The sequence below is a fragment of the Podarcis tiliguerta genome (assembly GCF_965153285.1).
Source record: "Podarcis tiliguerta genome assembly, chromosome: 5".
Lineage (NCBI taxonomy): Eukaryota > Metazoa > Chordata > Lepidosauria > Squamata > Lacertidae > Podarcis > Podarcis tiliguerta.
Genome location: NC_139538.1, coordinates 5,111,892 through 5,133,339, shown reverse-complemented (window position 1 = coordinate 5,133,339; position 21,448 = coordinate 5,111,892). Strand labels below are relative to the sequence as shown.

At 50.9% G+C, this 21,448-nt stretch overlaps 1 protein-coding gene across 2 annotated transcripts in view; it reads left to right on the top strand.

Annotated features, from left to right (window-relative positions):
* LOC310678285 (solute carrier family 12 member 9-like) overlaps positions 1-21,448 on the top strand; it is a 101,876-nt gene that overhangs the window by 33,821 nt on the left and 46,607 nt on the right. For both annotated transcript variants that reach the window (XM_083442040.1, XM_083442039.1), the window contains exons 8-9: positions 2,897-2,979; positions 16,071-16,195. In XM_083442040.1, coding sequence (XP_083298166.1) covers positions 2,897-2,979; positions 16,071-16,195 — 208 coding nt within the window. The remainder of the gene's footprint in view (positions 1-2,896; positions 2,980-16,070; positions 16,196-21,448) is intronic.

The following is a 21,448-nucleotide window of genomic DNA, read 5'->3' as shown; positions in this document are numbered from 1 at the left end:
TTTGCAAAAGAAAACAAATCATTGTTTCAGTACATAAATACAAAGCGGAACAGGAATGAACCCGCCACCTTTGGTCTTTTAGTTGCCCTACACACACGTAGACACACGCCATGCCTTAATACTCTTTGGGGGCTGTTGCTGAACGCAGCTGATTCTGCAGTCTGGAAGATCCTTAGCTCTGCCTGGCAGTCCTCTGCGTCCTCTCCTCTATCTCCTGCTTGGCTCTGTCTGCCTCCCTGCCTGGCTCTCCCCAGCGGTTCCCTTGTTCCAGCACTTGGCCGTCCTTTCAGAGTCCTCTGTCTCCCTGGCGGGCTGCGTGGGCAACCGCCAGTCAGGTTGGTTTGCCTTTGCCCTCACCTGGCAGGGCCTGTTGACGGGGCTCTGCTCCTGGGCAGAGACGTAGGCCACCCTCAAAGACTGCTGCCGGCGGGGCAGGGGACGTGGGAAGCCTTATATATTGAATGTGGCTGTTGGTACGTCTGACTCAGTATTGTCCACCCTGGCTGGCAGAGGCCCTCCAGGATTTCCAGAGAAGACATGCTGTTGGGAGACGCTGACAGGGCTGGATTAACCATTAAGCAAAATAAGCATGTGCTTTAGGGCATCAAAGGAAGGGGGGACCACATACATTTTCCATTGCTGGGTTTTTTTTAACCTTAATGGTCTCAAATGGCTCAGCTGAGCATTCGTTCTCTCCCTTGAAGTATATTAAAAATCCCAACAGAACAACTATGCAACAAGGCAGGCTGGGTGCCTTATCTGTATTAAGTATAGAAGCAGATTCATTACGTAAGATGAGTTTTGAGGATCGGATCAAAGAGTTTGCAGTTAGAAAAAGAAGGAGATTTTTCTTTTCAAATACAAAGTCTACAAAAATAAACATTATTTTCCATCTTACTATAGGTTTAGTTTCATTTCGAAACATAAGATCTTATTTTACTGTTTATTGTGGTTTATATTTTGCATTAGATATATATGGGGCACCAACATCGTTTAAATGCTTAGGGCCTCTGAAGGTCTCTTCTGGCCCAGCAACATCCCAATAAGCTCACTGGAAGAAGGGGCTGCTGCTTCTTCCATTCTGCCGGGCTCCTTTGCTGGTCTTGCATTTCAGCAACCTTTACCCCACAGTCCAGCTCATACGCCAGCCTCCCCCAACCTGGTGCCCTGTAGGTGTTTCAGCGCCAGCCAGAACAGGGTGCAGGGTGGTTGTCTTCATAAACAGAAGTGGCTGGTTTCATCTCTCCCTCCCATCTGTGCCCGTGCGCTATTGCATTGTAAAAGAAACAATCATGTTTGATTCAAGGGGAACCTTCTTCCATAAGTAGATTGCCAGCATGTACCCCTACTATCTAAATCATGGATAGGCAAACTAAGGCCCGGGGGCCGGATCCAGCCCAATTGCTTCTAAATCCAGCCAGCGGATCGTCCGGGAATCAGCATGTTTTTACATGAGTAGAGTGTGTCCTTTTATTTAAAATGCACCTCTGGGTTATTTGTGGGGCCTGCCTGGTGTTTTTACATGATTAGAATGTGTACTTTTATTTAAAATGCCTCTCTGGGTTATTTGTGGGGCTTAGGAATTTCTTCATGTACAGTGGTACCTCTGGTTGTGAATGGGATCTGTTCCGGAGCCCCGTTCGCAACCTGAACGGAACGCAACCCGCATCTGTGCATGCGTGGGTCGTGATTCACCGCTTCTGCACATGCGCGTGACACCATTTTGCGCGTCTGTGCATGCGCAAGCAGCAAAACCCAGAAGTAACCCTTTCCGGTACTTCCGGGTTGCCGCGGGACACAACCTGAAAAGACGTAACCCGCAGCGTTCGCAACATGAGGTATGACTGTATTTTTTTCAAAATATAGTCCGGCCCACCTCATGGTCTGAGGGACGGTGGACCGGCCCCCTGCTGAAAAAGTTTGCTGACCCCATTCTAGATCAAGACATAAAGGGTGGCAAAGAGTTAAATTTCCCCCTACCTACCTGTCTCTCGAACTAGGGACCCAGTCTGCATCTAGCAGCCCCCCTCCAATTGGTTTCACTTCCTGCTCTGCACTTAAAAGCACGTAGCTTGGCCCTGATTAATCCAGGTGGGGTGTGTTTTAGTTGATTTCCCCCCAATCCATTAAGCCAGCCAATTAATTGATGGAACATTTCAGCCTCAGCGTTTAATTAACATATAGTAAAACGGGCGTCAACACTCTGCTGTGGACCTCTCCATTAGGGGCAGGCAGACGCCAGCCTTGTGGGATCTACTTTACCTTCTCCTGGAACCCCCAGAGGGAGCCAGGTGCAAATAGAAGTGGCTCAGGCAGGCAGGTGTATGTTTGGAATTAAGGATCAGGGTGCCTCTGAGCACATGCTCATCCCAGGGATCAGAAATCAATGCCCGAATCAACTTCACAAAGCATTTTCATGCATGCATATTTTTTTAAAAAAAGCTTCTCTTGTTCCTTCTCCCAATTATTATTATTTATCTGATTGCAAGTGGTTTTGCTATCGTTGCTAGCATTAGACAATTGGGAGTCAGAAACTCTTGCGGACGTAGTGCAGATTACCGGAGATCTAGCAGCAGACAGTGGCGTAGCGTGGGAGGTGCACGGGGGGGGGGGGGGCAGCCGCACCGGGCGCAACATCTGTGGGTTAGGGTTAGGGGGCGCAAATCCACAGGTTAGGGGGCGCAAATTACTTGCCTTGCCCCGGGTGCTGACAACCCACGCTACGCCACTGGCAGCAGATTCTGATCTGCCTTTTGCGCACTGCTGCTCTAGGTGGTCACTTTCCCTTCTCTCTCTCGCTCTCTGTCTCTCTTTAATAAACACCGGTTTTATAGAAGCCCTTGTTCTAATGTATTGTGCCGCCTCTCTCTTTTCCGTTCCCCTTCTGGTAACGAAGGCAAAGTTCTGGGGCCGGCGAAGCGGACTTCCCATGATGGAAACCCCTGGATGGCTGTAATCTTCTCCTGGATCCTGGTACAGGTGAGTTGGATCCCATTGCCCTGGTTTTGCTGCTCCTCCTCCTCCTCCCAATGCTGCTATTTTAACCACGATGATTTCTGTTTGGTTTCTGTTCGTTCCATCGATCAGCCACCCAATAACAATGGCTCCCTGGGCAACGCGCAGAATAGAAGAGATTAAAAACCACCGTCCCAATAAAACGGGGATCGATAGAGCAGTGGAACAAAAGCCAGCTGGAAGCATCTGCCAGGGATGCTTTCGCTGAGGTTCCTGCCTTGCAGCGGGTTGGACTAGATGACCCTCGGGGTCCCTCGCAACTTTACAATTCTATGGTTCTATGAGACAACCCCCAGCACTAGAACCAATGTTGCAAAAGTGAAGTCTGGAGAACTAAAAGCATCACAGCAACTGTCAATTAATATAGAAAGTCAGTGTTCTCAAACAGGGAGGGTGGGGTCTGCTTTGCTGGCCCCTGAAGGTGGACAACTTCAAGCCCAGGGTGGCAGCTGCAGAAGAGAGCAGACTGGATCTCAAAGGGAAATGTAGATTTGTCAATGGGGACTACAAAGGACCAAGAAGCCAGGAACGCAGAGACCGGGATATGGGCTCAGTCTCCTCTTTTCCAGGCTAAACATACCCAGCTCCCTCAAGTTCTCCTTGCAAGGCTTGGTTTCCAGACCCTTGATCATCTTGCTCAACCTCCTCTGTACATGTTCCGGCTTGTCAACATCCTTCTGAAATTGTGGCGCCCAGAATAGGACACGGTATTCCAGGTGTGGTGTGACCAAGGCAGAATAGATCAATAAAGTGGTACCTCTGGTGATGTACTTAATTCGTTCCGGAGGTCCGTTCTTAACCTGAAACTGTTCTTAACCTGAGGTACCCCTTTGGCTAATGGGGCCTCTTGCTGCCGCTGCGCTGCCGGAGCACGATTTCTGTTCTCATCCTGAAGCAAAGTTCTTAACCTGAAGCACTATTTCTGGGTTAGCGGAGTCTGTAATCTGAAGCGCATGTAACCTGAGGTACCACTGTCCTAGTAGTTCCCTTGATCTGGACACTATACTTCTGTTGATGCATCCAAGAATAGCATTAGCTTTTCTTGTTGCTGCATCACACTGTGGACTCATGTTGAGCTTGTGGTCCACTAAGACCCCGAGATCCTTTCCACATGTACTATTCCAAACAGGAGCAATTTGTAGGCATCCATTTGTATCGAGGGGACGCGGGTGGCGCTGTGGGTAAAAGCCTCAGCGCCTAGGGCTTGCCAATTGAAAGGTCGGCGGTTCAAATCCCCGCGGCGGGGTGCGCTCCCGTTGTTCGGTCCCAGCGCCTGCCAACCTAGCAGTTCGAAAGCACTCCCGGGTGCAAGTAGATAAATAGGGACCGCTTACTAGCGGGAAGGTAAACGGCGTTTCCGTGTGCGGCTTTGGCTCGCCAGAGCAGCGATGTCACGCTGGCCACGTGACCCGGAAGTGTCTCCGGACAGCTCTGGCCCCCGGCCTCTTCAGTGAGATGGGCGCACAACCCTAGAGTCTGTCAAGACTGGCCCGTACGGGCAGGGGTACCTTTACCTTTACCTTTTATTTGTATCAAGAGACAACGGAGCGTGCCTCTGGGATTGAAGTCAAACCGCTGTGTTAGCAATGCCGCAGTGACCTCCCTGGGCGCAAGCCTGGGCCGTGTGTATGGGGGTCCTGGGCTGCCCAGACAGCAAGACCCCCCCTCTCAGCCTCACTGATGGGGACCCAAAGGAAATCAGAGCAAGATGTTTGGCACCAGCATGGCGGCAGGAGTTGCCGGAAGGAGGTGCAGAGGGTGCGATCCAACTGCCTTAGGGACTGCACTCTGGATTTGTGTAGGATTTACTCCCGAGCCTTTTCTTCTCCCAAAGATATCCTGCAAAGCAGCGGGTAACTTCTAAGGGCATTGGCCTGATCCAGACAGGAGGGCTTGCCTTGGGATCTTACGTTGAAGTTCGTTGTTTCCTGCCGATCATTTCTCGTTACGGTTCAGACGGTGACGGTGTCCTTTCCTGTAAAATAATGCTTAGGCTTTCCTCCTTATCGGCATCTGTTTTATGTTGTCATTAGCTGCCTTTGGGGGGCACTTTGTTCAAAAGGCTGGTTAGGATTCTTTTTCTAAATGTGCAGATGAATAAATGCATTAGACGGGCGAGACGGGAGATGCCGATCTGAGCAAATGCGTAGCTGAGGAAGGGCAAGGAGCGAGTCCGGTGTCCCTGGAGCCGCAGACGAGGCTGGCCTGGGACTGGCTTACTGGGGTGATGCATTGCTTGTGGGACAGGCCTCAGCTCTAAGATGCGGGAAGAAGAATGCCGCTGGAGAACGTGCAGAGTGCATTTCCTCCATCGCTGCGTAAAACCAGTGTGCACTCAAACGCAACTGAGGTTTAGGCAGCTGGGCTTGCTGTTAAGAGCAGTTTGAGCCCCAGAACTGTTTCTCTTTTTGATCTGAACCCCAGCAAAGGAGCAAGTCTTGAAGGAGAGGCGAGGAAACAATGTTGATGAATCAGAGTGTGCTGAGGAGGCTATCCCGTGCTTCAAGGTGTGACAGGAGGCACACGGAGCATTCAGCATGAGGACCAGAAACTTTGGAAGCTGTTGCAACAAATAGCAGGAGGGGCAGGGTGGGAGCTGCTAAGATAGCCCTGGGGGGTGGGAAGGAAATGAATCCCTTTCCCATCAGGTGAAGGTAAAGGGACCCCTGACCATTAGGTCCAGTCGTGGCCAACTCTGGGGTTGCGGCGCTCATCTCGCTTTATTGGCCGAAGGAGCCGGCGTACAGCTTCCGGGTCATGTGGTCAGCATGACTAAGCCGCTTCTGGCGAACCAGAGCAGTGCATGGAAACGCCATTTACCTTCCTGCTGGAGCGGTACCTATTTATCTACTTGCACTTTGACGTACTTTCAACCTGCTAGGTGGGCAGGAGCAGGGTCCGAGCAACGGGAGCTCACCCCGTCACGGGGATTCAAACTGCCGACCTTCTGATCGGCAAGTCCTAGGCTCTGTGGTTTAACCCACAGCGCCACCTGCGCCCCCTACAGCAAGCCAGACGTCTTACCGCTGAGCTACGCCTCTTCTCCAAGTCTTGCCTCGCAGCTCCAGATCCTGGCCACGTCAGAGGGCGCCAGCTTGGGGGAGGCTGCTGTAGGCCCTATGCCACCTGTGCCCCGGAACATGGCAAGCTTTGGGCAGCTGTTGCAGGCCCGGGGGAGAAGCTGGGAGGGGTGGGAGGAAGGGGGCTTGGCCAGGGAGGGGGTGCGGAAGGAGGCAACGGGGTGAGTTGGCGCATGCCGGACATGAGATCCCTATCAGGGCTCCTCGGAATTGTCCCGGGTGCATTAAACAATTGGTCCGAGGCCGCATGCAAACCTATCAAAGCGAGATGCCCCCTCTCCGCCTCCGAGAGGAGGATTGCAGCGATGCCTCCCCCCCCCCCGAGACTCCCATCAGCTTAATCTGCCGGAGCTGCCGTCTATCTCTCTCCCCCCCCCCCGGCTCCCTCGGCCGCACAGGCGTGCGCTGCTCCGCCAAATTGGACAAATACATGTAATGCAAAAAAAATTGCCCCATTAGCCGGAAAAGAACATTGCGGTGCACTCACAAAAGGGGAGGGAGCCATTAGGTGCTTCAAGCCCAATTGAAGTCACCATGGATCAGATTCAATGGCTGGCGACAGATGCGGCATCGCTCGCTGTGCAAAAGACTTGAGGGGTTTTTTGGGGGGGGGGGAGAGGCAGCGCTTGCTACATGGCTTGGAGCTTGAATGGTGCTTGGATTTCTTCGAGCTAGAGGATAGCAATGACCGTCAACTCAGGAGTCTGCAAGGCCCAGGTCCCATTTTTTGAAACCAGAACATACGTTTTGAGGCCCTGTTTCTTAATCTTTCCCCCACATGTTTGGTGCTGTTCCTGCACCCAGGTGGCGCTGTGGGTAAAAGCCTCAGCGCCTAGGGCTTGCCGATCGAAAGGTCGGCGGTTCGAATCCCCGCGGCGGGGTGCGCTCCCGTTGTTCAGTCCCAGCGCCTGCCAACCTAGCAGTTCGAAAGCACTCCCGGGTGCAAGTAGATAAATAGGGACCGCTTACTAGCGGGAAGGTAAACGGCGTGTCCGTGTGCGGCTCTGGCTCGCCAGAGCAGCGATGTCACGCTGGCCACGTGACCCGGAAGTGTCTGCGGACAGCGCTGGCCCCCGGCCTCTTGAGTGAGATGGGCGCACAACCCTAGAGTCTGTCAAGAGTGGCCCGTACAGGCAGGGGTACCTTTACCTTTACCTTTACCTGCACCCTACCTGGGATCAGTGGCACAGCACAGCATTGGTTGATTCCAGGTAGGGCATCTTCCCACAGAAGAGGCCGTTTTGGGCACCTGAGTACCAGGCTCTTGTTTCCTGCATGCCCGTAATTGGGTGGGAGAGCAAGGACACTGTCTTGTCATAGAATCATGGAATTGGAAGGTTTTGAAGCGTCATCTAGTCCAACTCCCCTGCATTGCAGGAACCTCAACTTAAGCATCCATGGCAGATGGCCATCCATCTCTGCTTAAAAACCTCCAAGGAAGGAGAGTCCACCATCTCCCGAGGGAGACCGTTCCTCTGTCAAACAGCTCTTAGCACCAGAAAGTTATTCCTGTTGTTTAGTCGGAATCTCCTTTATTGTCACTTGAATCTGTTGGTTTGGGTCTGGAGTGGAAAGCAAGCTTGCTCCATCCTCCTTGGACAACTCTTGAGATATTTGAAGATGGCTCTCATATCTCCTCTCAGTCTCCTATCTCCCAGGCTAAACATGCCCAACTCCTTCAACCATTCCTCATCAGGCTTGGTTTCCAGGCCCTTGATCATCTTGGTTGCCCTCCTCTGCACACCTTCCAGCTTGTCAACATCCTTCTGAAACGGAGGTGCCCAGAACTGGACACAGGATTCCAGCTTGATTCTGAGCAAGGCAGAAGCGAGTGGGACTCCATGAATTTGCCCAGTCCTTTTTTAAAGCCATCCTAGTTGGTCGCTGGGACGCGGGTGGCGCTGTGGGTTAAAGCCTCAGTGCCTAGGGCTTGCCGATCAAGAGGTCGGCGGTTCGAATCCCCGCGGTGGGGTGCCCTCCCATTGTTCGGTCCCAGTGCCTGCCAACCTAGCAGTTCGAAAGCACTCTCGGGTGCAAGTAGATAAATAGGGACCGCTTACTAGCGGGAAGGTAAACGGCGTTTCCGTGTGCGGCTCTGGCTCGCCAGAGCAGCGATGTCACGCTGGCCACGTGACCCGGAAGTGTCTTCGGACAGCGCTGGCCCTCAGCCTCTTTGAGTGAGATGGGCACACAACCCTAGAGTCTGTCAAGACTGGCCCGTATGGGCAGGGGTACCTTTACCTTTACCTTTAGTTGGTCGCTATCACTGCTTCCTGCGTTGTGAGCAAGTTCCGTAGTTCAACTGTGCATTTCCTCAATCCTCTTTCCCCATACCATTCATAATTTTATAAACTCCTATAACAACAACAACAACAACAATTTATTATTTATACCCCACCCATCTGACTGGGTTTCCCCACCCACTCTGGGCGGCTTCCAACAGAATATTAAAATATAATAACCTATTAAACATTAAAAGCTTCCCTAAACAGGGCTGCCTTCAGATGTCTTCTAAAAGTCTGTTAGTTGTTTATTTCTTTGACATCTGGTGGGAGGGCGTTCCACAGGGCGGGCGCCACCACCGAGAAGGCCCTTTGCCTGGTTCCTTGTAACTTGGCTTCTCGCAGCAAGGGAACTGCCAGAAGGCCCTCGGCGCTGGACCTCAGTGTCCGGTCAGAACAATGGGGGTGGAGACGCTCCTTCAGGTATACAGGACAGAGGCCATTTAGGGCTTTAAAAGTCAGCACTAACACTGTGAATTGTGCTCGGAAGTTATTTGCCTTTTCTCTAAACTAAGAAGTCCCAAATGCTGCAACCTTTCCTCACTGGGGGTGCCTCTCTGTCCCCGTGATCATTCTGGCTGCCCTTTCCTGGACCTTTTCCAACACTTCAAGTTCCCTGCCTCTACTTTGTTGTATGAAAGCGTTTATATGCTCTGTTTCAGTCCTAAAGAGCTGTACACACTTGCATGAAAACACAAAAAGACCGTGCAATTAAAAAGACAATAAAACTGAAAACAGTTTTAAAAAACCCACCACCAACGTAATCAGCTAGGAGAGAAGACAAACAACTGGGTGATATATATATATATGTATTTTAAAAAGGTATGAACAAAAGCTTTAAAAGGGAGCGAGCTGACAGCCAACCCTATCTTGGGAGGGAACAATATATTGGTTTATTCATCATTGCTGTTAGGATTAGCAGTTTTTATGTGACGCTCCAATGAGCTGAGGGTGACAGCCATTGTCTCCCTTTTTATATTCACAATAACCCTGTGAGGTAGGTTAGGCAGAAAGGGGAGAGGGCAACTGGATCAAGATCATCCTGGGAGTCTGTTTTTGGCCTTCCAAACATTTTGGACTACAACTCCCATCATTCCCTGCTTCCCAAGACCCTTTTCCCTGGAGAAGCCAGGGAGTTGATGTGGGATCTTTAGTGCCAGGACTGAAGAGGGGAGGTGTAAATTGTCATGGCCAATCAAGCCAAACCGCTGGGATGGCTCAGTTGGTACAGCACAAATCTCTTAATCTCAGGGCTGTGGGTTCAAGTCCTGGGTTGGGCAAGAAGATTCCTGCCTTGCAGGGTGTTAGATTAGATGAGGATGATGGAGGATGGACTCAAGGGCATCCTGATCAAATTTGCAGATGACACCAAACTGGGAGGGGTGGCTAACACCCCAGAGGACAGGATCACACTTCAAAACAACCTTGGCAGATTAGAGAACTGGGCCAAAACAAACAGGATGAACTTTAACAGGGAGAAATGTAAAGTATTGCACTTGAGCAAAATAAATGAGAGGCACAAATACAAGATGGGTGACACCTGGCTTGAGAGCAGTACATGTGAAAAGGATCTAGGAGTCTTGGTTGACCACAAACTTGACATGAGCCAACAGTGTGACGCGGCAGCTAAAAAAGCCAATGCAGTTCTCGGCTGCATCAATAGGAGTATAGCATCTAGATCAAGGAAAGTAATAGTGCCACTGTATTCTGCTCTGGTCAGACCTCACCTGGAGTACTGTGTCCAGTTCTGGGCACCACAGTTCAAGAAGGACACTGACAAACTGGAACGTGTCCAGAGGAGGGCAACCAAAATGGTCAAAGGCCTGGAAACGATGCCTTATGAGGAACAGCTAAGGGAGCTGGGCATGTTTAGCCTGGAGAAGAGGAGGTTAAGGGGTGATATGATAGCCATGTTCAAATATATAAAAGGATGTCACATAGAGGAGGGAGAAAGGTTGTTTTCTGCTGCTCCAGAGAAGCGGACACGGAGCAATGGATCCAAACTACAAGAAAGAAGATTCCACCTAAACATTAGGAAGAACTTCCTGACAGTAAGAGCTGTTTGACAGTGGAATTTGCTGCCAAGGAGTGTGGTGGAGTCTCCTTCTTTGGAGGTCTTTAAGCAGAGGCTTGACAACCATATGTCAGGAGTGCTCTGATGGTGTTTCCTGCTTGGCAGGGGGTTGGACTCGATGGCCCTTGTGGTCTCTTCCTACTCTATGATTCTAGATGACCCTCAGGTCATCTTTTCGATTTTAGGAAAGAGAGAATCTGCTATCTCTTAACTGTCAGAATATTCTCCCCAATGTTTACTCAGAATCTCCCTCCTTGTCATTTGAATCTTTTGGTTCAGGTCCTCTAGAGCAGCAGAAAACAAGCTTTCTCCGCCTTCCATGTGACAGGTCTTCTGATATCCTATCACCTCTCAGGGGTCAGCAAACTTTTTCAGCAGGGGGCTGGTCCACTGTCCCTCAGACCTTGTGGGGAGCCAGACTATATATTGAAAAAAATATATGAAGGGGTTCCTATGCCCCACAAATAACCCAGAGATGCATTTTAAATAAAAAGACACATTTTACTCATGTAAAAACACGCTGATTCCTGGACCGTCTGCGGGCCGGATTTAGAAGGCAATTGGGCCGTATCCAGCCCCCGGGCCCATGAGCTAGTTCTTTGGCCTGATCTAGCATCCAGTTTTTTCTTAAGCACCCCCCCCCCCAAGCTTGAAAAAAGACTGTTTCTATTTGGCCTTTCTTGGAGCTGTGATACAACAGCCTTGATCTCTTCGAGGTCCCCCTAACAGGCAGTGATAGTGTCCCTGGCCTAGCCTTGTCCGGACCACCCCTTCCCCTGTGGTCCCCCTCCCCCTGCAGTCACACAATGTCCCCCCCCCGCCCCACTCAGGGCCGGGGCACGCTACTTTTCAGCAGTGGCTCTTTTACCTTGATGAGCAGCTAAATGAATTATAAATCAAAGGCAAGTGCCAGGGGAGGGGGGCGGGAGGGGGAGGCCCCATTACAGCGGCCAGGCACGATCTCCACTCGGTGCACACTATTAACTCGCAACCAGCTGAAAATCCCCAATTGCTTAGATGGTCTGCATAATCTCAGCCTCTTCCCTGCCCCCCCCCCCGCCCCCCGCCAAGCAATGATGGCAGGTCGGCTGCACTCCTTGCCAGCGAGAGGGGGGTTGTGGGGATCCAGGGCAGCAGGGAGGGGGGCACCTCTTAGTGGGGAGGGCACACGCGCAATCCCTGGCATCCCCGGTTGAAAGCATCTTGTCTAGCAAGGCTGGGGAGAGGCTTTTAGGGATGAGAACTGATTTGTGAGGACATGGGAGCTGCCTGATGCAGTCAGACCTCTGTCCTAGCCAGCTCAGTGCTACCTGCACTGACCGGCAGCGGCTTTCCAGGGTTTTAGAGCAGAGGACACTCCCAGAAGCTGCCAGAAATTGACCCTAGGGATGCTCCACAGCTGATATTACAGCTGTTTCTCTTAGCACTGAGTCTAACTCAAAATATCCTGGCAGGAGCTCCCTGGGACCTTTCTGAGCAGCTGCCGTCTGAGTTGTGGGCTGGTAAATGGAACACTTTCTAGCTGGTATCCTGTTGGAGGGGAAGGTCTCCTTCTAGCAACTCCTGCAGCCAAGCTGGTGCCAAACACATTGCTCTGCTTTCCTTCGGACCACATCAGCGAGGCAAGAGGGAAAAAGCAAACTGTGCTGGTACTGTGGGTTACCCGAGAGGCGAGGTCCAAGTTCGGTCCGTGGTCAAAGGTGGAGGCAGTCCGTAGTAGCTGAAGCTGGGTGCAAGGCAGGGAGCCGGGTGAAGTCAGGAACAGGCATGCAAGCAGGGAGCCAGGGCAGGTCAGGAGCTCAGGCAGAAAAGCAGGACAGGGTTCAGGCAGGAACTAGCAACCAACAATGTTGCTCCCGCAACTTGGGACCGGGGCTGGCCGGCTTTTATCTGCCCCGAGGCATAGGGCGGCCCCGATCCTCAGGTGACTTGCCTCTCCTGGCCTGGAGGCAAGCACTCCTCCTGCGGGAACTTAGTTCCCTCCGCCTCTCTGCCCTGAGCCTCTGCAGCTCAGGAGAGGCTGGAGGGTTACCGGACCCAGAGGCAACCTCAGCTTCCCCTGACGGGGCTGAGAGTGGAGCACCTGCAGGCAATGGGTCCTCCATCACCTCAGGAGCCAGAGCAGACTCAGCTGGTGCCTGCACCTGAGGATCCAGCACAGGTGAGGACCCTTCAGGCTCAAGCCCCAGCCCCGGCTCAGCTGGTTCTGGAGGCGGGGAATCCTGTGCAGGCTGAGATCCCTCAGGTTCAGCATCTGAGTCCAAATCCCAGGCCATCACACGAACCCAGGCACCGATTGTTAATATTAAAGAGTAGTTCACATAATCAGTGGCTGTAATGGAAGCAGTTCGGGGACATGAGGAAATGAGCCCCACTTTCCCCATATATTTTTTTAGTCAAGTAACCTTTATTGGCATCACATAATACAAACAGAACAAATAGGCCAGTGCAATCTTGTCGCGTGGGTGGCGCTGTGTCGACGTGGGTGGCGCTGTGGGTAAAACCTCAGCGCCTAGGACTTGCTGATCGCATGGTCGGCGGTTCGAATCCCCGCGGCGGGGTGAGCTCCTGTCGTTCGGTCCCAGCTCCTGCCCACCTAGCAGTTCGAAAGCACCCCTAAGTGCAAGTAGATAAATAGGGACCGCTTACTAGCGGGAAGGTAAACGGCGTTTCCGTGTGCGGCTCTAGCTCGCCAGAGCAGCGATGTCACGCTGGCCACGTGACCCAGAAGTGTCTGCGGACAGCGCTGGCTCCCGGCCTCTAGAGTGAGATGAGTGCACAACCCTAGAGTCTGTCAAGACTGGCCCGTACGGGCAGGGGTACCTTTACCTTTACCTTAATCTCGTCGCCATTTCAACAGTACAGTCATTTGCCAAAGGGAAGAAGAGGTGAACAATCTGTTTCATCTCTGTGGGTTTCCAGCAAGGGCAGGATCCTGCAGCATACTTCGGTGACAAAAAAATCAAATAGAGGAACTTAGCTACTGTCTTGGTGAGCTCCTGGTCTCTCCCTTGTAATAAGAAGCGTATAACCTCTGTCTCTGGTTTCCATGTTGGAATACATAGATGGTCTGGAAATTGTTGGCGGAGATCATCATACCTTTTACATTTAAGGGCCAGGTGAGCTACAGTTTCCACCAGGTGGGCATCGCATGGGCAGATCCTGTCTCCTTCTGCCATACCCACAAACCTACCCCACTTCCCCCATATTTCCCACTGCTGCAGCCTGCTGATGCCAGTCAAGGGAAAGGAGCCTGATGGGAGCTGCTCCTTGTTGCTCTCTCTAGGGCAGCGGTTCTCAACTTGTGGGTCCCCAGATGTTGTTGGACTACAACTCCCATCATCCCTGAGCTCTGGCCTTTCCAGCTAGGGGTGATGGGAGTTGTAGTTCAACAGCATCTGGGGACCCACAGGTTGAGAAAGGCTGCTCTAGGGGAATCTCTTGCCTTGTGCCTGCTTACCTCCACCGGTGCCCTCCCTGTTTATTTGCAAAGCGATCAGATGCATTGCACAAAGGCGCCTTCAACCTCAAGTGCTTGCTCATCCAACCCCCCCTCCCCATTGTTCTGTTCCGGGAACTTCTTCATGCTCACAGATATAGTGAGCAATATCGCAGCCAGTTACCAAGGTGTTCTCTCTCTGTGTGTGTGTCCCAGCATCCTGATGCTCCAGCAGCCTCCTCTAGTATGACTAAGGGTACATTTGCACTGCCAGCTCACTCTGCCTCTTTCCTCCTTGAGCTCTGCTGGAAGGGCTTTTGTCCTCTACACCCCCCCCCCATAGGGCACTCTGCTCTTCACCAGCTGTAGCTCAGTGCTAAATCGCTGCTGGAAGATCCTGCAGCAGTTTTCCTGATGTTCCCCCCAGGACTGTTTAAAAGAGGCTCTGTGAACGGCCCTCCTGAGCTGAGCTGCTTTGGATCCCACACCATTGGGGGGTGCGGAGTCAAATCCACATTCCCATATCCTGCATAGGAGCCAGGCACCTGGTCCATTTTGCTCAGTGTTGTCTACACTGACTTGCAGTGGCTCTCCAGAACTGCCTGGCCATGCCCTTTGCCAGACATACCGTATTTTTCGCTCTATAGGACGCACATAACCATAGGACGCACCTTGTTTTAGAGGGGGAGAACAAGAAAAAAAATTATTCCCCTCTCTGCTCAGCGCCCCTTCAGCGAAACGGCAGGAGAAACGGAGCCCCTTCCATTTCTCCTCCCGCTTGGCTGAAGGGACACTGCGCAGCTCTCCCTCTCTGCTGAAGCCAGGAAAGTCTTGCTCTCCCGGCTTCAGCAAAAGGAACCCGAAGCTCCCCAGTCTGTGGAACGCTCTCCCCAGGGAAGTTCGCCTGGCACCTTCATTATACACCTTTAGGCGCCAGGCAAAAACGTTCCTCTTTAACCAGGCAATTGCTTGATCCGATTTACAAGCCATGCCCTTTTAAAATGTTTTTTTTTGGGGGGGGTACTGGGTTGCTGTTTTAATTTTGATTAGGTATTTTGTGGTTTTATATCTTGATTTTATTATGTGAACTGCCCTGAGACTCCCAGGTATAGGGCAATATATAAATAATAATAATAATAATCCAGAAGTCTGCAGTGGAGCCAACACCTGCAGCGGTCATGAGGGTTCCTGGACCAAGCAGAGGAATGAAACAAAATGCGTGTTTAAATGTGGATTTTCATGCAGATAATGGGTTTTTAAAAATAATGTTGTTAAAAAATAATAATGCCAAAATAAGGGCAGAAAGGATGCTGTTCAGAATTGAGATGCACGCAGACACACCTGTTCATTATTGGAAGAAATGCAAGGGGTAAAATAAATGCTATGAAATATTTTGTGCGGCTCTTTGTAGAGCAACTTGATGAGAGGGAGAAGGTTTTGGCTGCTGAATTGTTTCCCAAGTAAGCTGCTTTTGTGTCCAGTGTCTTAACTATTGAATCATAGAACTGTAGAGTTGGGAGGGACCCGCAAGGGTCATCTATCTCAACCCCTTCAATGCAGGAATCTCAGCTAGATCATACATGACCGATGACCATCCTACATCTACTTGAAAACCCCCAAGGAAGGAGAGGGAGTCTGTTCCACTGTCAAACAGCTTTTACCATCCGAACGTTCTTCCTAATGTTCCTTCCTTAATAATAATTATTGCAGAATACTCCGGCAGAACAGTGGCTCCCAAACTTTTCTGAGCCAACTACCCCTCGATTCCACAAACTCAGCGCCCCCTTCCCTATAAAAATAGCAGAATAGCAGCCTGCATGACCCACTAAGGAAGATAATAACCCAATAAAACAGTAGCAATTAATTGCACATTCATTCAGAATCCAATTAAAACTGTTTGGTTTAATTAATTCAACAAAATGGATGAACTTGATTCAGAGTCTAATAACCATTTGCAGCTCCCTGCAACCCCCTTGCCTCCCCCCCGAAATCCCACCCAGCCCAGGGGGGAAATCCCACCCAATTTGGGAGCCACTTCTGCAAACCATTATTGAACCTGGTGTACATAAAGATTTTAAGTAAGCAAAGACCTCCATCACCTGTATTTTACCTGCGCTGTTGTAGTCTGTAGTCTTCCGTCGCCTGTCTCTCACCGCCTCTCTGTTCTCCATCACTTGCAGCTCGTTCTCTTTTCTGGCAAGCTGAACACTATTGCCGCTGTGGTCACCATCTTCTTCCTGCTGGTCTATGCCACTGTGGATTTGGCCTGCCTCGCACTCGAATGGGCGTCTGCCCCGAACTTCAGGTATGTGGGGCTCTTGCGTGTAGGAGTTCGGGGTTGCACCGGGATCATATTACACCAGTCCTGAAAGGCCTACATTGGCTCCCAGTCCATTTCTGAGCACAATTCAAAATGTTGGTGCTGACCTTTAAAGCCCTAAACAGCTTTGGCCCAGTACAGTGGTGCCTCAGGTTAAGAACTTAATTCGTTCTGGAGGTCCGTTCTTAACCTGAGACTGTTCTTAACCTGAGGTACCAATTTAGCTAATGGGGCCTTCCGCTGCCACCACACCACTGGAGCACGATTTCTGTTCTCATCCTGAAGCAAAGTTCTTAACCCAAGATACTGTTTCTGGGTTAGCAGAGTCTGTAACCTGAAGTGTCTGTAACCTGAAGCGTCTGTAACCCGAGGTACCACTGTATACCTGAAAGCGAGTCTCCACCGCAATCGCTCAGCCCAGACAATGAGGTCCAGTGCCAACTGCCATTTGGTGGTTCCCTCACTGAGAGAAGTGAGGTTACCAGGAACCAGGCAGAGGGCCTTTTTGGTGGTGGCACCTACTTTCTGGAATGCCCTCCCATCAGATGTCAAACAGATAAACAACGATTTGACTTTTAGAAGGCCTCTGGAAGCAGCCATGTACGAGGAAACTTTAATGTTTGTGTTTTATTATGTTTTTTATATATGTTGGAAGCCTCCCAGAGTGGCTGGGGTAACCCAGTCTGATGGGCAGGGTACAAATAATAAATTATTATTATATTATTACATTCACCTTGTGTGAAAACCAACTATGAGCCCCGTAGGCTGAGGGCGAGTGAGAATCTGGTGGACAAGTCTGTGAAGTGTGAGGACTAGCTGCTTGAGTCGGGGTGGGGAGCTTCTTTCATGCTTCCTTCTGGGTTGTTTTTTTTGTGGGGGATGTCACATGATGTCACATGTCAGTGGTGGGTGGGGCCAGAGACAAAAGTGGGCGGGACAGCATATGTAAATTTTACCTAGTTACTTCACAAACAAACCGTACCTCACTGTCCTCTACCTGGCAAGGACTGTCAACATTCAAGGGGGAATGTGAAGCAGAGGTAGTTAGGGGTGCAGCCAGGGGAGTGTCCCGAGGGCCAGGTAGAGGCTCATCGAGGGCCACATTCAGACCCTAAGCCTGAGATTCGCCATAGTTGCTTCGTAGAGCAACAGTTTTGAGAAAGGCATTTGGAGGAAAGAGAGGGGGATATATAGAAAATTCTGTTCCTCCTTTCTCAGCTCACGGGCTCTCCCAGCAGCCTACAAATCAAGGCAGAGACCTACTATAGCAATCGTGTGCAAACGTTAAACACAGTCGTAAAACCAAACCTATGCACTAGCCAATAAAATAACTGGAGTTCTAAACAGAATTACCATTGTTTGCATGTGCAAAAAGCCTTCTTAAACCGGGAGGTTTGTCCTGGAGGTGTGGCGTTTTGCTGGGCACTAGAGAGATCTGGGAGGGACACGGGTGGCACTGTGGGTTAAACCACAGAGCCTAGGACTTGCCGATCAGAAGGTTGGTGGTTCGAATCCCCGCAACGGGGTGAGCTCCCGTTGCTCGGTCCCTGCTCCTGCCAACCTAGCAGTTTGAAAGCACTTCAAAATGCAAGTAGATAAATAGGCACCACTCCGGCGGGAAGGTAAATGGCGTTTCCATGCGCTGCTCTGGTTCGCCAGAAGCGGCTTAGTCCTGCTGGCCACATGACCTGGAAGATGTACGCCGGCTCCCTCGGCCAATAAAGTGAGATGAGCGCCGCAACCCCAGAGTCGGCCACGACTGGACCTAACTGTCAGGGGTCCCTTTACCTTCACCTGGGAAGGAAGTTCTATGACACAAGCAGTCAGTTCATATGGGAAGGGCAGCCCTTTTGGAAAACAGCACCATGGTGCAAAGGCTCTGTTGCTTCTTCTGACAGTTGCTAGTTTTCTGGGGTCGAAGAGAGTCTCAGACTCCTTATGCAGATCTTTCCCAGGATAAACACCCCCCCCCCCCGTTCCTTCAATGGTTCCTCATAAGGCGTGGTTTCCAGCCCCTCGGTCATCTTGGCCCCCCTCCTCTGCACTCTTTCCAGCTTCTCAACATCCTCCTTAAATTGTGGTGCACAGAGCACCTCTCAGCCTCCTCTTGGACTCTCCATACGGCTTCTTCCTCTGCTCCTGCAACTCTGCCTTCCCCTTGACCCCCCCCCCCCCGCACCCTTCATATGGGTCTTCCGGGCGGGTAAAATGCTTGTTGCATGTTGCAAGGCGAGTGCGCCTGCCTGGGGCTGTCTGAAATACTGCTGGCGGGGATTGGGGGGGGGCGCGGGTAGATGGATGGGGAGGAGGTACCCCCCCCCCTGTCTTTCTCTCCCTCTCCTTGCTTGCAGAAAAGCCAGTCCACCCGCTGGTGAGCAGCTCAGGGAAATCACCTCTCTCCCCCCCCCCCCTTCCCTGCCTCCAGTGGTCCCTCCTCTCTCTCTCTCTCTTTCTTGGTGGGGGGAGCGTAGGGCCTGGTGATCAATTTCTCCCCCTAGCTAATCCCATCAAGCCGAGCACATCGCCCGTGTAATAAGCATTTATGATCCTGTTTAAAAAGCTTTTGCCCTTGAGCAAATACCGTTTTTAGCCAAGAAGGGGAAAAGGGAAGGATTGCCGGGGGGGGGGGGGGGGAGGAGGCGGGGACTGGGGGGGGGTGAGAGAGAGAGAGAGAAAGCAGAGAGCCCAGACTGCATTCTGCTCTTTGCAGTGAATTTATGGTACTTGTCCGGCTCTGCTTCTCAGGGCCGAGTGCCAGCCGTTTTTATGGAGCACAGTTTACATTAGTGGTAATTAAACCAAGGGGAGCAGGAGACAGTGGGGAGTGGCGTGGAGCGGCATTCCTGGAACAGCGTCCCTCTTCCTTTCCTTTTCTTAGCTGGGATTTACTCAGCTGCAGCCCTGCGTGCAGGCGAGAGCTTGCATTGTTTATTTGTGATTAATTTCCTGCATTGAAGCAGCGTTGGGCTAGGTGACCCTCCAGGTCCCTTCCAACTCTGCAGCTCTGTTTATTGAGTCTATCTCTCACCTTTCCTCCACGATGCTGAGGGTGTTTTGTACATGGTTATCCTCATTTAATCCCCACAACAACCCCATGAACTGGGTTAGGTTAAGAGGCAGGGACCAGCCCAAGGTCACCCAGTGATGTTCATGGCCCGAGTGGGGATTTGAACACTGGGCTCTCACATCCTCGTCCGACAATCTTAACCACTACACCACACTGGGAAAACCAAGATGAGTAATGTTTTGAAGGATTCAAAGTGCCTTGGAACGAATTTGATGCAAAAGTGTCTTGCGAACTTTGCAAAGTGGTTCCGGCAGGTTTTCCCCCAGAAAGTTCCATTTTGAAGTGGGGGTAGACGCCAACTGTGGAAGGCGCCTATTGGCCAGCATCAGTGCTGCCGGCAACCCAACTCCTTCTTTGGAGGAGAATTATTATTATTATTATTATTATTATTATTATTGCAACTGTTCCTGTAATTATTTCCTCATAAAGTGTGCTGTTTAAAATAGCAATGTGGAGACCTGGAAGCATGAAGGAAAACATTGAGGACTGTACCTTCGTTTGAATGTGTTCGTTTGTGTGAATGTTAGAAAAGTTGCAATGGTGGAATCATGAGAGAAGGACCTTCTGGGACCACAGTTAACGTGCTGAGTGTGTTGGAGTGTTGTCTGGGTGTTAAAAATACTGGGTGCTGAACCCCTTGCAATGCAAGAATCTCAACTACAGCATCCATGACCGATGTTTCAACCTTGCTTACAAAAGAAGGAGAGTCCACACCTTCCGAGGGAGTCTGTTCCACTGTTGAGCAGGTTTTGCCATCAGAAAGTTATTCCTGGTGTTTATTCGGAATCTCCTTTCTCATTTGAATCCGCTGGTTTGGCTCCCAGCCTCCAGAGCGGGAGAAAACAAGCTTCCTTTGTCTTCCATGTGACAACCCTTGAGATATTTGAAGAATATAGGAACCTAACAAGCTGTTGGGCCAGTGGTCCAGTATTGTCAACACTGACCGGCAGTGCCTGCGGGTTGGACTAGATGACCCTTCGCGCCCCTTCAACTTCTGTGATTCTGTGATTCCAGGGTTTTGACCTGAGTCTCTCCTGGCCCTGCCCTGGCATGCCAAGGGTTGAAAACGAGTCCTTTTGTGTGAACTGTGGCCCTTTCCTCAAGCTGCAGTCCCTGTGTTATTCTCATTGAGGGTGAAGCATTCATTGTTCAGAGGGCCCTTGCGCCCAGGCGCAGACTCTCTGTCTCTCCCGCCCGCCCCCTTGCTTTTTTATGGTAGCCAATAACCGTCAGAGTGCAGTGAGGGTCACACACTGAAATTAACTGCTGTCAAGAGCATAAATTAGGCAAGACCTTTTTCTCTCCTGCTCCTGAGTTTTCTCTCTCCTTCTCTGGGATCTGGAAGTTTGTGGGATAACAGAAAGTGGGTGCTCAATGGGTGCCTCATTTGGCTGAGGCCTGGCCTGGACCAACTCGGGTCATTTTGCTCCCAGGGGCAAAGGGCAGCATGGCAACCCCTGCCAAGTCCATTTCCATAAGGCTGCTAGGCTGGCAATTGAATCTGATCGCATCGTTGACAATGGGGAAGCACCCACCGTGCACCCAAGGCCAGGGCGGGTGACACAAACAGTTCTGCTGTCTAACCCCACACTCCTGCACTTCACCTCCCAGCATCTGCCGCCCGAGGCAGATGCCTCCATCTCCCCAACGGTAGGGCCGTTAAACCTGACTTAGCAGGGAAGTTTTTTCCCAGGCGATGGAAACGGCGAAGGCGCCCAGACAATATTAATAATTAATTTCTGCGTGCGCCCATAATTATTTAAACTCAAAAGACGTGCGTGTATCCTAGTCAGCGTTAACACCTCTCCATTTCAGAAAGACGTGGGCTTTTAAGTTTAATGGATAAGTTTTTATTATCTCTGTAAAGCGTCTGAATTGATTGTAATATCTGGATCAGATGCTAGTAAGCCTCCTGGACAATTTCAGTAAAACTCACATGGTGTTCTTCCTCCCTCCCTCCCTCCCTCCCTCTCTTTCTTTCTTTCTTTCTTTCTTTCTTTCTTTCTTTCTTTCTTTCTTTCTTCCTTCTTTCCTTCTCTCCTTCTTTCCTTCTTTCCTTCTTTCCTTCTTTCGTTTAGAAGTGGGGGAGGGTTTGAAATCTGGGTGGGTGAGATTGCCTGTTTTATTTAGAAGATCACCGATACCTTGCCTTTCCAGTTCCAAAAATGGAA